The sequence below is a fragment of the Perca flavescens genome, chromosome 17 (assembly GCF_004354835.1).
Source record: "Perca flavescens isolate YP-PL-M2 chromosome 17, PFLA_1.0, whole genome shotgun sequence".
Classification (NCBI taxonomy): domain Eukaryota; kingdom Metazoa; phylum Chordata; class Actinopteri; order Perciformes; family Percidae; genus Perca; species Perca flavescens.
The window spans coordinates 15,731,635-15,749,251 of NC_041347.1; the positions used below are offsets into that span (position 1 = coordinate 15,731,635).

Sequence of the window (17,617 nt, forward strand, 5' to 3'; positions counted from 1 at the left end):
TTTTGCATATGGTGTTGATTGCTATCTTTACTCATGATGATTTTCAATTACACTTTTCCTCATGTTTCCTGGCTTTCAGTTCAATACCCATAAGGTTAACAAACATTTGCTTTAAAATTTTTCCTATCACATAAAACCATTCCATCAGAAATTGTCGTTTGCATCATTAGAGTAAGAAGGAATAAATCTCAGCTATTTTTCCAATCATTTTTGGTCCAGCTGACATCTTACCTGTGAGAGATACCTCTGATTAAACCTTGATTGCGAGTGAAGCCTGTTATGCATTTTTAATGAAGTCAGGATAATTGTCAAATTTTATGACATGGAGAGAGGTGGAAATTGGTTCCATGGTCAGTTTGAGAAATGATGAGAATTTGACCTGCACCGATGGTGCTGATAGCCAAGCATTAGTCATGGGCCTCCTGTAGCTGCAATGTGTGACAGTGCTAATGATGGTCATTTTATAGCGTGACCATGCAGTGGAATATATTTATGGGGGACGTAAATGTCAGAAATTGGCAGCACTCACTTTTACTTCATGACTTTTACCTTTTTATTTTTAAAATATCAAATATGCTGATATAACTTTAATATATAATAAAATTAATCACTAGAAAAAATGTCACACACAGTATGACAAAATATAATTTATTTCCTCAAATACAGACTGGTGCAGTCTACTCTCCAAATTTTGTACTTGTTTACTTGTGAGGAGCTTCCACTAGTCATGTAAATTTTCACAACAGCAATAAATAGCTTTTGGGTGCAATTTGATACTAATTAGTAACTTTTCAGGTCTGGTGTTTACTGATATAAACTGGTGAGATTTCTCTTCCTTTCTCCTTCTTCCAGGGTTTGGGGGATTAAACTGTGAAATCAACCATGATGAATGTGTCCATGGATACTGCGTCAATAATTCCACATGTATTGACCTGGTTGCGGACTATGAGTGCATCTGTCCTTCGGGCTTTGCTGGTGAGTTATCTATGTCATCATTTTCATAGTTTAGGCTTTAATGAATATAGTGCAGATTGATGACTCTTTAGTAGTGGGGTCAGTGACAAATAAGGGTTGGGCAGATGAAAAAATGAAAAAACTTTGAAAAAGATTTTTTGAAGGCATCCTTGAGTTTCATTAAAATGTATATTTTGTGTTATTGTACATTTTATTTCATTTGAAATAGGATTTTCACCATTTTTTTTAACAAAGGTAGGACCAAATGGACCTAAAATGTCAATTGGTGTAACCACAAAGGAATGATTAATATTTAATATTTCATCCACTACATTGTTTGTGAGTGCACTCATACAAATATAACTATTACCTATTTCCAAATTTCAGCCAAAAATAGATTTGATTAGGATTACTTCTAAATTTAAATTATATTTGTTATTGCAATATCAAGTGGTAGACGTGCTGGAAACATTTGTTTTCTAAATAATCTTGGACAAATTGTGTAAAAAGTCTTAAAATTGTGTTTCTACAGTGGAGTAGAGTATTACATTTTATCAAACATAAATTTACCTGCACATTATCATTTTTTCAAGAAAAATACTGGTTACCCCATTTGACACAAACCAGTTACACCACCTGACGTGATGCTTGTAAGTGACACTAAACTACTGAACTTGGCATTTAATTTCATTTCAATGACAAATATTTAAATATATTATAACTCATTAGATTAAATTAAACAACTAACATCTTAACAAATTGTGTGTGAACAGTATTTGTGTGTGAGAAAGAGGTAGATAGATGAAAGAGAGAGGGAGAAGCAAGTCTGTTTAGGGTTGTGCATGCCCTTTAACATGTTTACAGGTAAAGAGCTCATATTATGCTTTTGGGATGTCATAGGTGTACAAAGTGAAAAAGCCCAAAGTCCCCCCCAAAGGGACTTACCATCTCCAACAGAAAACACTGTTCACAAACTGCTCCAAACAGCTCTATTGTAGTCCAGCCTTTACTTCAGAGACAAACGTGGTCACTTTGTAACACACGTTATAATGCTCACCTAGCTGCTAGCGTGGCACGCCCTCATACTCTGCTTCTGACTGGCTAGTAGTCCTTACCTAGCTACTGCGCATGCGACTCCCAACAAAGATGGAATAGAAGTGAGATCTCATTCTGTAGCTAAAACAGAGAGCTAAACACACAGGGTGAAAATAGGAGCTGCAGCAATGTGCAGTACAATAAAAATATGGTGTTTTTGAAAATTAAACCATGTTAAACTATTCTGGTACAACCTCTAAATGCAATTATTAACCTGAAAATGAGCATAATATGACCTCTTTAACTTATTCTGGTGCATTTATCGGAATTCAATTTGATAAACTGCATTTTTTCAATGGCATTTTTAATATTTAAGTAACATTTTATACTTAAATAATCCTTGAATTTTTTAGGTATTTTAAAGTTGCTGTTCTTGTAACACATTAGAGGTCACAGTTCAACTGCCTCATTCTGTGTTATTAAATTGTTAAGAAATTATTGTAAAATTGCAATGGAATGATATGGAAATTTTAATTTAAGGGTAAACTTTTTTTTAAACACTAAGGCCTTGCACTATAATGACTTAGCCTAGCCAAGCTAAATAAGCTATCTTAATTAAGTGTTGGATAAATTACCACCACTTTTAAAAAATTCAAACAAAAAACACATACAAATAGTTCTGAATAGTATTAAGTTCATATAACCTCTTGGACCAGTAACTGAACTAGTTATATTTGAAAAGATTGGCCAAAAATTGAGAGGCTTGTAATAGGAGTCAAATGGTGTAACCGGTTACACCATTTGACATTTCAATGTAAAATCAAATTAGTCAGGCATTATAATGGACACATATATCAGCATATGGCCTTGGTGTAAATAATCAAAACACTGTTTTTACACTAAATACAAATATTTATTCAACATAATTTTTTTCTATGTTTTACTTGGGTCATACCATTTGACATGTGAACCAAAGAACTGAACTTAACCTAAAAATGTCTTATTAACTTATATTTATCAGAGAGTTATTAACCTTGTGATGCAGCAGTTATGCTGATCAGGGGTCCTTTTCTCTGATGTAACTTCCTGTCATGTGGTCTTCTTGCTGATTTTAACAAAATGGCACCTTAAATGGTGGTTACACCACTTGACATTTCAGGAAGCTAGCATGACTGACAGGATTCCCTAAATTATTAAAATAAATATCAGCATCATTTTAAAATATATTGGAAATATGTATAATAACCTTTAATTTACGTTAATGCCCAAGTAGTTAATGGGATCTTTTATTAAGAAATTTGACCTTTTTAAGCAAGATAAAAATTTTGGTACAAAGTTTTGACGGTTACACCACTTAGACATTTTTGCCATTAATCGCCAATTATTCTCTTAAAATTAATTAAAACCAAACTCTTTAAAATATGGCCTCTAAAAAAGTAGGTATTAATGTAATTTGTTTGTCTTTTTTTTAAATTAAATGTATTTAAATTTAATTTAACCTTATAGACACAAAAAAATGTGCGTCACGTCATTGACCCAGTGATAGCCATCAAAGTGGTCCCATTGTCCAACGTAAGAGCTCATTCACCATTTTCCCAACGACTGCAGCAGATTGAGTATAAATATATTTTTGTATCTCCTGAATATCCAAGGATGGTATTGCTTACAAAATCTATAAAATGTGCTGTTTACCTTACATTATTACTGATTCATGTTGACAAAATGCTAAGCTGTACATTACTAACACATGCTCATTTTGTCTCCAGTTTGATAGTTGGTGTTGTATGAATAGATACTTCACGCCCATATGTTTGTTGAGCAGTAGTAGCAAGGGAGTTTTATTCATATGTTTGTACAGTGACACTATAAGCAGGCAGAAAACTAGACTAAATAAATTGTGTGTGCCTTTGGCTGTGGGAAGAAACTGCAATAGTACAAAGATATGGCAGTTATACTGTAGTATCACCACTACTGGCTCCATTACCCAACACATGCATACCTCACATCAAGTTAATTCATCACGTTCATCACTCTCTGCAGTCAAACTCATTTGTAGAACAGGATATTGAGACGTAGTGAGAGTCATTATATTGGTGATGTGCTCTTTGTTTTTGTGTGTGTTTGTTTTTATAGCGCTCAATTAACAATCTTTATTTACCTCTCAGGTAAGAATTGCTCCACCTCTGTCTCTGCATGTGCATCAGATGTTGAGTTTTGCAGAAATGGAGGAACCTGCTCGTACAACTCAGCTGGGGAAGTGCAATGTATTTGCCCTCCAGGTATTGAAGCATGTTTAAACAGTCAATTGGTAATGAATTTGTTAAGCTCAATTTTTGTTTTGATGTATGAATCAAGCTTGTTATTTGCTCTTTAGTCAATACTATAGTAATACCATGTAGAAATGTAGACATGCAACACTGTGCTGAGTAAAAAAATACTAAGCTATATAATCATTATTGCCACAGTGTGTCATTGTGCTCTTCTTGGTTTATTCTGCATAAATCCCTCTCTTTTAAATCCTAATGCATGTAAAAAATATATTAGTGTTGTTGATTACTGTGCCTTTACCAAAACAGCTTTTACCTCTTAGTGAATACCATTAGAAAGCACATGTACAAATCCACAAATTAATTCCAATTGGTTAAAAAAACATGACAAAAATCACAGTTTTTTTCCTCTGTAGGTTGTGTACTGTTGCCGAAATCCCTCCTTAGTTTTAGTGCTTTTGGCCCTGGCTGGATAGAAAATTTAAATCTGCAGGAAGGAAAAGCACTGGCAATGACAGCATTACGTGAAATTACAATCCATGATATCTGCCAGACGTGGGAAGTCTGGAGGATACTGTACACAGCACAGCACACATCAATCACTGCTTTGATCCCACCTCTTACAGGGTACCATGGCAATGAATGCTCCTCATCTGTGAACCAATGTGTGTCAAATCCTTGCAACCCTGAGGGGACTCTCCTCTGTGAAGAGCTGGCAAATACTTATAGATGTGTGTGTCAACGTGGCTACTCTGGGCCATACTGCAAAACACCTATAAACCACTGTGTTGATGGCCTGTGTCAACATGGTTCAGCGTGTGTGGATCAATCAAGAGGGTTCAAGTGTGATTGTTTACCAGGTAGGTTTACCATCCAGCAGCGGCTTGTCTCGAATGGAGGCAATTCCTCGAATGAATCATGTGTATTGCAGACTCACTCGTGGTCTGATGCTTGCGCTTGTTCAGCTTCCCTCTCTGTGGGAGTCTAATCTCTTTGGCCTTAAGCAACAACATGTCACATCCTTATGAAATGTGTAAGTCAGGGCTGAGTTCATCAGGTTGTAAGTTGACTTCAAAGCGGTGAGGATGCTTGGAATGTATGTTTTCCCATTTAAGATCCGAAAGTCTTCTACTGGTATTTTATCAAAGGAATTGTTTACGTCAAAGGAATATACTGTCATTAGAGCATATTACACGTAATATTTCTGAGGTAATAACTAGATTGTGTCAGTTCAAAATTTAATTAAGTCTAAGTCAAATTTGTTATTGTGATTACATTTCATTGCAGTAATTCATTTATAATTACTAGGTAGAGGTTATTAAGGTAATTATAGATAAGTATAAATAAATAACAGCATTCACATACAGTAGAAAATACTTGCCTATTAGTTTACCTGTTAAATGTTTTCTAATGGAAACGTAACAAAACAAATTTCATCATTTTACTTTTTAAAACATTATTTCATATTACAAATTGCAGACAATGGCCATTTTGTAACCATCATCAATTTAATAATAAGCTACTAAGGTCCTCAGCTCACAAGAAGTAAACAGTGTGTAAGGTATTAAGTGTTCAGTGGCCGTTATGGCCAATAATTATTGGAAAAGGTGAATCAATAGATCAGTTATTTATATTCAGATTTAGATTGGTCTGAATATTACAAATCTCCATCATTTTGCTAAAGACGGACATACATTGCATCACCTGTTGCAATTACAGTAAATGTCAGATGCAGCTTTGCAATACATTTTGATTTGGTGCTTGAAGGTACACTGCTTAAAGCTTTAGTGCGTAACTTTTTTATATTAATGAACGTCCGTTACATTCAAGCCATTTGCATTGATGAGTTGATACAAAGCTAATTAAGACTTTGAGTTCCACAAAACTCTCTCTGTATTTCTCAGTATGGCTATGTTTAGAAAATGGTGTTATCCGGCGACTTTCGCACGCAGAAAATCAAGTGAGGATAATTAACTCTTATCTGAAGAGTCCATTATGTTTTTTTTAATCATCTGTGTCCTCCTTGGCTACTAGCAACTGCGTGGAGGAGCGGTGGGGGTGGTGCACGATCACGGAAGGCTTGTATCATGTGGATGCGCCCACAGTTTTATTCTCAATACTTTGAATTCCTCATGGGGGAGACAGAACCTACGCACTATAGCTTTAAACTAAATTATGTTTAAATCCATGATTTCTTACAGAAATGCATTATTTGTTTCCTTGAAGCAAACCTGTTGGACACATTTACTTCCTCATAAAATGTTCACAAAACCAATGTTTTTAATATTATGAATCCTGCATTGTTTACGTCAATGTTTGCTTGCTAGCAGTCTTCTTCTCTGCCTTGGTGGGTATATTGCTAAGTTACCGCACACATTACCGCTACCCACGGTTGGACAGTGAAAGCACACGGGTCTTTTTGCAAAAACAAATAGGTGACCCATTCACAAAAAGATTGCTCCTAGTCGTACTTACTACTGTTTTTTTTATCAGCATTACAATTCATCATTTACTTGTGCATTAGAAGAAATGGAAGTAAGAAAATCAGCTAATTGAATACTGTAATTATTTTTGCTCTTTAATAATAATCATAGTAGGAGTATGATCGCTACTTGTCTTCTTTATTAGGTGATGTTATTATTCATCCAACAGGCATTACTTTAAAAGATTGTCTTCTGAAATGGAGAAATCCTATAGAGTATATTGTCCTCTCTCTACAGGTTTAACAGGCCAGTTTTGCGACATATACATTGCTGATTGTGGAGTAAAACCATGTGGAGCCCTGAGTATCTGTAAAGATACTCTCGGTGGCTACAACTGCTTCTGTGCACCTGGATTTATTGGTAAGTGAAAGCTATCTTGATGTTGTTCCGTGTGAGTTAAAGTGACATTTTATTTTTAAAAAGCAATGTGTCAACATGTTGTCTGCCTTTCATACTTTCTAAGGAAATAACTGCGAGATTGAAGTAAATGAATGTCTCAGCCAGCCCTGTCGAAATGGAGGCTCCTGCATTGATGAGCTCAACTCTTTCAGCTGCCAGTGTCCTCTAGGAATCACAGGTATTTTAAACACTTCTTACCGTGACTGAGTTTGTTTGACACTGCTCAAACTTTTATGTGACGAATGATGAGTGATAGGCAACTTCAGTGCCAGTGTGGTTATATTCATGGCTATGGGTATATATGTAAGAGGAAATGTAAGTATTATGAATGCACTTAGACAATTTTCATGTAATGTCTGACTTAGAAACAGAAATTCGAATTCAGCCAAAATAGATATTAAAATGAAGACCTGTGGGTGCCTTAACCCTCAAGTGATCAGCATGGATCTTACTCATTGTTTGTACAAGTGATGCATGAATTCATTAAGAAACACTTTATATATATATATTTTATATTATATACATAACGTCACATACCACGGCAAACAGAACATCTTGCTTATTCTACAATATTAACATTGTTGCTAAATGTGATTTTGAACTTTTAACTTCAGTCCCCATATAAATCTTCTAACCTTACTCATATATTCATTATACTGTGTGATCGGTTTGATTTGAAACATGGGTGGCTCTAATCAGATTTCAGGAAAATCAAAGTGGCAAGAGCTATGCTCACAGCTGAACTGTGGATATCATATTAAAGCAACACTAGAGAACTTTTCCTGCTTCTGTCCCCCTACAGGTTGGACGCGGAATTGTCCATTACATTACATTGTCCAGTTCATTCGAACTACAGATCCGCTACCCGATCTGGCAAACTTGCATAATGTAATATAATGGACAATTCCGCTTCCAACTTGTAGAGGGACCGAAGCGGGAAAGGTTCTCTATTGTTGCTTTAAGTACTTATACCTTTTTATGCTTGGGGCTGGAGCTAATGATTTTCCCTCTCTTTACTTTATGTTTTATATTCACAGCTCTTGTTCTACTTCTCCTTAAACTACAGGTGATACTTTAAAATTATGGGGAAATAAACTATATATACTATATATAGTGTATATATATATACTATACTCTGGCTGCCACCTGCACGTTTTTACGAATTCAATTTAAATCAATACAATTTTATTTATAGTGTCAAATCATAAAATAAGTTAACTCAGGACACTTTACAGAGGAAAAAACTTATTTCAACAGGTAGAAACCTCGAACAGAACCTGGCTATAGGTGGGCGGTAGTCTTGTTAAACCAATGTAAATTGTTGGGATAAAGCCTGACATCCGGCGCGTCTCCCACGCGCCATAGACTCATCCCCTCTCTCTAATTCCGCTATTGGGCTTAGCGCTGCCCAGGAAAGTACTAGCAGGCCATACTGCAGTGCTGACACAGCGCAGTGGAGATAGGTCTGGCAATGCGAGACTAGGTGGGCGGCCATCTGCCTCGACCGGAGGGAAATGTATGGCAACAGTTTTTTGAGCACATTTCATTCAACCTTGACGCCTCTCAATGGAAACCTTTTATTGAAGCACAATTACAAAGGAGCCACAGAAATCCCAACAGGGCAATATTTTTTACGTGAAGAGGGAAACGTCTCTGCTCATAGTGTGTGGCATGATGTGCTTAATTGTGCAGGTATCTTAGATACTAAAATCATAAATACTTAAATGGATGATACAGTTGCTTTTAGAAAAAAACTGTTTTGTGCACCTATATAATATAGAATAGATTGACTTTGTAGTAGTAGCAGTAGTAGTATGTTTCTATCTGTAAAGAATAGTGAAGTGTTCTTAAATTAATGTGATGAGATTTATCCTTTGTGATTTATGAGATTTATATTGTAAAAAGCAAAATTTTCAGATGCTCATCCATTCATCAACAAAACTAGCACTCCGAAGTACCACTACTAGATCATGGATGCTGTCAGAATAAACAAAATTATAGTAATTTTGTTTTTGCTTGACCCTAATTGTTCTTACCCACATTGTGGTTAAAATGTAGTGTTTATCTTTAGGATGGTGATAGAGGAAAGGGCATGGAGTCATTAAAATCCAAAGGGTTATATATGTGGGAGCATGAACATGTTAAGCAAATTGCATTACACTATTAAATTATACTTTGTGCAAGTAGCAAAAAATGGCCTAATGGTGAGAGTAAAGGTCAAGGGGGTCACATAGACATTAGGAGTCATCCACTGGGGACCAGTATCCACATTAAATTCTAAAAACACATATGTTTTGATATCTTCCATACAAAGTTGTCTATTTGAGCTGCCAAAATGTTAAAGGTTTATTCTCATTTGAGCAGTAAATGTAATGGCCAGATGTTTGCACTACAGTGATAGGTCTGGCAATGCAAAACTAGTACTAGACGTCATGGAGCAGTAATCATCCTTTTGGAAGCATGAATGTGCGTACCCAGTTTCATGGTAATCTGGCCAGTACTCTGTGTGCCGTGATTGATTTTTGTTGCTAATGGTTCAAAGACAATCTTGACTACATTGAGCATCAGTATTGGCAACATCTCTAATAAAACCTCAGTGTCAACAATGAATTCATGCTAGCCTTCAGGCCACATCCAGGCCACATGGGAGGTGATGAGGTTATAAAACAAGCTCAATTTAGACCTTTGTATTGTTACAAAAGCGGGACAAACAGTACACTGTAATCACATGGAATGTTGCTTTAATTCAAAGACCTCTTCTCACTTTGGCATTTCACACGATATTACAGCCTCCTCCAAAGCTTACAGTGACTTTAAATATGTGAAATAGTGATAATGCAAAAGAAAATCATCTTACGGCTTAGTTTGTGTGCAGCTAATCTGCTTTTTATTTTCAGAGTAAACACATTAGAAAGGAAAAACCAAGAGAATAATCAGTTTTCTATATTACATTAACAATTTTTTTCTCATATACAATATAAATATATATAAATCACCTACTTAGGGTATGCTGCTTGGACAGAAAGATGACAATCTCTTAATATTGTAACAATACAGTTGCTCATCTGTTAAAACTTGATTTAAGCTCATATTTGTTAAATATCCAAAATAAAATATCAGTGTCAAATTTAATTTTGCTAGCATAACAGTAAAATGTGTTTATTTCATGTGTTGCAAAATGCGCAAGCAAAATATCAGGCTGACTTAATTTTTGTGACAACTGTCTTAAAATACTGAAACCAAAGGATTGAAACTGTCACCAATCATCACATTTCAAATTCAACGCAAAGAGGCTTTACGTCAAATGTAACATACATTTTACTAAGTTTAGGGAAAGTGAGTCATAAAATGTTACAAATCAAAGCTGCAGTATGGCAATTTTTGGACATGTGTGCCCACTGACTCATTAAAATCTTATGTTTTTATAGGCAACTACTGTGAAGTCGACATAGACGAGTGCATATCCTCACCCTGCCTGCACAATGCCATGTGTGTTGACCTCGTTCATGGCTATGGATGTGTCTGTATGCCTGGCTTTACAGGTTAGTGAATGCACTTCATGTATTCAGCTGAGGAGTATCTTTGCGTGTTTTCACATGAATGATATGTACAGTGCATGTGCAACATATTCGGACAATCACATCTTTATTCATAAATTCTGAATTGCCATTAAAACAAGTATAATTGTGAAGTCATCCGCCATCAGCAGCTCCTCTTTATAGTATAGAGACAGCAGAGTAGCAGAACCCAGAATAATTATGTCCCCACATGTGGTGCTGCGATGCCAACTGTTAAAGGACAAAGATGAATAATGGCTCGCGATTAAAACATGGATCATGTATTTCCACCCGTAGAAGTCAAACACAGTAACAGCTTTTGAACTGTTTCTTAATAATTGCTGATAATTCACACAGAGCCAGGTTCAGTGCATTACAAAAAATAATCCCTATGAATAATGTGTTGAAGAAAACTTTTCTGAATACCTTTGCTGTTTCATACCTTGCTGTGGCACCATAGAGAGTCCTCTCTGGTGTTGTAGCTATATTCAGCACTTAAGGCACTACGTTCACATCATCTCTGTGTATGGTTTTATGATCAGAATTGACTAAAAAATAAACCTGAACCCAATTATTTTACAGTAGGTTCATATTGTTTATCTATTATATTCAACCCCTGTTTATTCCCAGATGAAAGGTTGTGGTTGTTCCAAAATTATATTAACCCGCCTGTGGTATGGACAGCTTTACTGTGCAAGCCATCATCTCTGAGAGAGAAACGCTTGACTTCTCTTCGGATTCAACTTACAGATACTGCAATGATGTGGTTTGTGATTTTAACATTGACTGTTTTTGAAAAGCCAAACATTAATGCCAGCAACCCTTGTGTCCTTTTCTGTAAAAGGTACAGAGTGTGAACTTGACATTGATGAGTGTGCTTCATCTCCCTGCAAGAATGGAGCCACTTGCATTGACCAGCCTGATAATTACTTCTGCCAATGTGTGGCTCCATTTAAAGGTAATGCGCACTGAGGGAATGGGGACAGAAAGCAAAGTTAATTAAGTTCACATACTATTATTTTCACCTGTCTGAACTCACTTCATATGTCTCAACAAAATGAGTATGTCTTCATTTGCTAACTGTGGTAAAATAAAGACAACTCAAGTTATTAGTGAGATTTAGGCTATGGTGTGTGCTTCTGCCACACAACTGACAACTTTTGATAATTTAGTCAGAGGATAGAGCTAGCCTCACTGTATGCCATTATCTTTGCATTTCAATGAAAATAAAAATGTTGATGGGTGATTTTGGGTGAAGGATTATTTTACCAAATGGGGAAGAGATTCAGACTCACATTTTTGATTATAAAGCAGGTTGAGGTAAAAATCCCAAATTCAAGTATGAACCTGAAAATGAGCATAATAGGGGACCTTTGATTACCTTAAGAAATCAACAAAAGATTTATAAATTGTGTTAATACTTAAGAAATAAATAGGCAAGGCTGGTTATCACAATAGGAATTCATTACTTTAGGATTTATCAGTTGCTGCTGTTAAGTAGATTTAGGATGTAGCTGGTCCTACACTTCTTGTACCTCCATAAACAAATGATCAAAGACAAAAAAATCTTAAATGACCGTATATTTAAGGATGTTTACTTGTGGGCACAGCTTGTTGGAATGACTGCAAGTCTTCAGCTGTAATTCAAAGCACTATAGAAAGTATGGCAGAAATGAGGGGACAGTTGATTACCCATGTAACACCATTCCTACTACATGTATAAAGGATTGCAGTGGCCACATTGTGATGTGGTTGCTTTTTATAGTCAAAGGTAAAGGGACTTGTAAATAAAACTGAATACAAGTATTCTCAGAGAAAGTCTATAACATTTGGGATCATTAAAACAACAGATCACTGTATGTAACAGGATTGCGTTGTAATAAGCATGTGTATGCCATACAGTAACTTAGAATCACCTCAAAATAATTACTGTTTTCAGTCCCAATCTGCACAAATCACTTTGGTTTTCAGTGCTACGTCAATGCTACATCTTACAAAAGCACAAGCCTTGGTTTGTACCAGATTCTTGTTAGACCCAATTAGCAACTCATTCATCTTCCTCAATCACACATTTGAGAAGCAAAGTGTGTCTAAAACAATTAGAAATTCTTTGTCTCCTTTGATTTAATACACAATTTCACTCTTTCTCCAAGCCTAGTAGTATCTCCAAATAGTAGATAGCCACAGTACAAAGTGATAATAGTAAAATAAGGCACTTGGCAGTGGAAATGTAGCTGTACAAAGCGGCTGGGACTGAAAGCTGCAAACAGCTGTAGAATGGGTTGTTGGTTCTCAATGAGATTGGCAGGTCTTTTGGCATTCCTTTCACATTACAGAGAAAGATTTGATTGAATGTTTATATCAAAATATTGCCTCATGCAGCTGTAATACTGGTCCCCTCTTATACAATGGCCAGTTAAAGGTCCCATGACATGGTGCTCTTTGGATGCTTTTATAAAGGGCCTTAGTGGTCCCCTAATACTGTATCTGAAGTCTCTTTCCCGAAATTCAGCCTTGGTGCAGAATTACAGCCACTAGAGCCAGTCCCACAATGAGCTTTCCTTAGGATGTGCCATTTCTTTGTCTGTAGCTATTGAGGAGGAGAGAGAAGGAGGGGCAAGGTGGAGAGTGGGGGTGTGGCCTTGACCAACTGCCACTTTGCTCATTTGAAAGCCATGATGTCTCTCTCATGGGTAGGCCAAATTCTCTGGGCGGGCAAAGCAGAGAAAGGGGAGGTAACCTTGCTCCTTATGACCTCATAACAAGCAAGATTCCAGAACGGCTCATCTGAGCTTTCATTTTCTCAAAGGTAGAGCAGGATACCCAGGGCTCGGTTTACACCTATCACCATTTCAAGCCAATTGGGGACCATAGGCAGGCTGGGGGAACTTATATTAATGTTAAAAAACCTCATAAAGTGAAATTTTCATGCCATGGGACCTTTAAGTAAGCATTTTGAAAGCATTGTGTGTTTGACAATAATAGTGCTGCCACTTCTTTTCCAAGGAAACTAGCTATTGCCTGGTCATGAAGTAGTTCCACTATGAAACTATCTACATAAGATCTGTTGTCAGAATCACAATATTAAAGTACAACATTTTAATATTTCACTAAGTTTCTATGTAATATGCTGACATAGACAGACTGAACTTTCATCAGCTGTGGCTACTACAACCTGATGTCCAAGCCAAAAGCAATAATGGGCCTTGTATACACTTTTGATTAAAGCATGCAGAACTCATTTACTTCTTCTACAAATGATTTCACCAGTTGTTTTTTTTTACACATCAGATTATTGCAGAACTTTCTGTAAGAATGTCCTAATCATAATTTTTTCTCAACATGTTTTACAGAAATGATCAGAGGTAGGACACATAACCATTGTGTTATGTCTAGTTTTGCATGTTTTGCAACATTCAACATTTGTTATTCGCAAATTTAATATACATTGTGTGGGGTGATTAATGTTGTACTTGCTTTGTTAAGACAATATGTGTATATGCATGTTATTTCTATCCATTTGTTTGTGTTTTATAACTTTCTTATTTGTCCTTGGGAAAAGTGATTTTCTTCAAAAGATTCATGCATTATCTGAATATTATATCTGGCATTTTAATTTGTCTGTACACATCTAGCAGTTTGCTACAACAAAGTGACTGTTAAGTGACAAAAACAAGTTTATATTGCAAATTATAACTTATAATTATAACTTTCAGTACATTAGTATGAAAATGGAGTGCTTCACAGCCACAGGTGTGCTTTTATGAGTTGTTTTAATAAATCAGCATAGAACATGACTGCCAATCAGAACTGAGGACGGAGACCATTGATTTGGTAATTTGTTTGTCGCAAGCGCAAAACTTGTAATATTTTAGGTACTGTAATGACAACAGCCATTTAATTTCTATTGTTCAGTCATTATTCACCAGACAATATATCTGCGAGGATAATCTGTGATTGCAAATATTTGGAATTTTGAATGTTTATCACTTTGGTAGTATACGGAAAACTGCTGCAAAAATAAACGAGGACTCTGGATCAGCTTCTACTGGAACATTTGTAATATTCTTGTGTCTCTGTTGATCGTTTGTGAGTGAGTTTGACACAGCATGTAATCTACCACATGGATGTGTTCAAGGAAATCTACATTAGGGTATAACTTTTAACAACCCCAGGTTTACAGTTCTATTGCATTTCTAGGCATATTGTCGTCTGCTGTATTGTTCAGATACGTGTATTTCTTTGCCTCACTCCAGGTCATAATTGTGAGTTCTTACCCTGTGAGGCCAGTAATCCGTGCGAGAACGGTGCAGTGTGTGTGGAGGAGTTGGATCAGGACCATTTCCCTTTGGGTTTCCGCTGTCACTGTTCCCGGGGCTTCACTGGCCCCCGCTGTGAAATCAATGTGGATGAGTGCAGCTCCAGTCCCTGTTTTCACGGCTTTTGCTATGATGGTAGGAAATAGCCTATCTTGCTAACATGCTTAATAACAGACACTCAAGATGGAAGCAAACCTCTATGCACACACACGTGCATGTATGCAAGCATACACACACACATACACACACACACACACACACACACACACACACACACACACACACACACACACACACACACACACACACACACACACACACACACACAGTGAATCTGTCAAATTTGTTCTGCTCACTTACAGTCTGACATGCAGTTTTCAATGAGGTCACCATTGCATCTAATAAGAGTTATGGGAATGGAGTTATTCCTTCTGATGTGAGGATCCAGGACATTGCCTGCTGGAGTAGACTTGATTAGTTCCTTAACATAACTGTAAAAGAAAATCAATTAAGCTTCAATGTTGTGTTGTAATTTGAATAATGGATGATAAATGGCTACATTAATACAATCAAAGGCTATCTGGTCTCTAGCATATGTGATTAAAAACTCATTGATCAAAATAATAGTCTTAAAGTTGAGGCCTATTTATCACCAGTTGGTGTATTGTAAAGGACAAGATTTGAAAATTGCTCACATTTCCATGAAATATTTTGTTTTAACATGCCTGGGTCAAATTAGATTTCCCTCAGTAGCAAAATATCTGTGCTGCTGTAATATTACCTTCTAGCCTTCGTGGCATTTCATCAAATCCTGCCAATGTTGTTTCAACTGGCTTATGCCGGAACAAAGCAGTGATAGCAGTGGAATGCTATCTAAGAGTATCCTATCCTTCACTGTGCTTCAGTAGACCTCGGCAAGCTGTCTTGACTAATCTTCAGTGTAGCCAGTTCACCTTAGGTTAGTGAGGCAGGCCTCTAAGACCTATTGGCCGGTGCTCAGCAGAAGCCAGCCAGCCAGCCACCAGGGAGAGCACTGCATAGCCACAGTGGCTGAGATGAATAATGCTGCTGCCACCCAGGACCTAAAGCATTTAATGAGAGTAATAGCAGCTACACGCACCTAGACAGAGTGACAGCATAGATTACGTGGTAAATCTTTGGGATAATGAAGAATCCTGGGACCCTGACTGGGGAAGTAATAAATTCACTCCAGTAAGAAGTGCAATTACCTCTGTCACTGGCAGCCTGTACACCAGTGTTGTTTTGGAGAAACAGAATGATGCATCCCACTTTAACATCATTAATAATTAAAGAGAGGAAGGAATGAATTAATAGACGTGGGAGATTTTAACTTTTGATGGAAGAAATTGGCGCATTTGTAACCTCTGAATAAAGAATGGCCCTCAAAATGGGCTCTCTCCCATTGTTGTGCTTCTTCCCCGCTCATTCAGTGTGCTGCAAGTGTGTTGAGAGTGTGAAAACAAATGACAAGGCTTTCAGGCTTTCATTGACGAAAAGTCGAGTAAGTACAGACGGGGGACGAGGAAAGTAGTAGGAGAAAAGAGACTGAGTGGCCATTGCAGAGAGGTTCATTTAAAGATGGTTAGAGTGTCAAACTCTGTCATGTTGATGCAGAGCGTGGTAACCTGTCACATAGATTTAGCAACAACAGGTTTATTTCAATGGTCATATCCATTAAAAAATGAAATCACAGTGGGTAGTTGTGCTTTATAGACGTAATCAGCACTCACCTGTGTAGAGATGTTGTACATTAGCAGAGTAAAGTGAATTAATTTATGATGCAAGGTGTTGTAACTGTCCCACTGATCTTCTTTCAGTTGTAGACGGCTTTCACTGCCTTTGCAATCCTGGTTATGCTGGGCTGAGATGTGAGCAAGACATTGATGACTGTGGGAACAGTTTGTGCAGTACAAACTCAAGATGTAAGGACCTCCATCTGGTAAGTAGACACTTTATTTTTTCTTTGGCAGTATAATGGGCTGATATAATGGCATTTAAAAGGCTTTACAATGTCCTGTAAATTACTCTAGTAGGTAACTCATTGAAAAGCACTACAGTTTATTATAAAAAAAATCACTGCCTTATTATCTTTGATGACTGTCATGCAGTTAATGTTTGAAAGCATTTCTATTGCAGTAAAATATAAACAACTGTGCAATAACAGGAATAGCGGTGTATTATTAAAAATAATAAAATAGCTTCTGCATGGCTCTGGGCTCTGCTACATCTGCACAACAATCAGGTTTAGATATTGTAGGCAAATCTGGCCGACTTTATTGGTGTTATTGGGAAATTGGTTCAGCAGGGGGAGATGCAAGCATGTTTTAAGTGCCAGGTGTCTGGGTGAAACAAGATAGGAACAGGAAATGTCTCATAATATCTAATGTATGCACCTCGTTATTTTATCTCATAATGGACAAATCCTGCCAGTTAGGCCATTTATGCCTTGTGGGCTGAGCTTTTAATGTGCCAACATGACCAAAAGGTTACCAAAGTATATGTGGAAATTAACACAAGTTTACAATAGACATAATAAATATTAAATGCACTTATGCAAGTGCATACATGTCCATCAATTAGAT

The 17,617-nt window shown here is 36.7% G+C and overlaps 1 protein-coding gene across 5 annotated transcripts in view; it reads left to right on the forward strand.

Annotated features, from left to right (window-relative positions):
* eys (eyes shut homolog) overlaps positions 1-17,617 on the forward strand; it is a 174,358-nt gene that overhangs the window by 49,140 nt on the left and 107,601 nt on the right. For all 5 annotated transcript variants that reach the window (XM_028603256.1, XM_028603257.1, XM_028603259.1 and 2 more), the window contains 9 exons: positions 853-975; positions 4,155-4,268; positions 4,883-5,116; positions 6,977-7,099; positions 7,203-7,316; positions 10,567-10,680; positions 11,540-11,653; positions 14,952-15,149; positions 16,853-16,974. In XM_028603256.1, the coding sequence (XP_028459057.1) occupies positions 853-975; positions 4,155-4,268; positions 4,883-5,116; positions 6,977-7,099; positions 7,203-7,316; positions 10,567-10,680; positions 11,540-11,653; positions 14,952-15,149; positions 16,853-16,974 (1,256 nt within the window). The remainder of the gene's footprint in view (positions 1-852; positions 976-4,154; positions 4,269-4,882; positions 5,117-6,976; positions 7,100-7,202; positions 7,317-10,566; positions 10,681-11,539; positions 11,654-14,951; positions 15,150-16,852; positions 16,975-17,617) is intronic.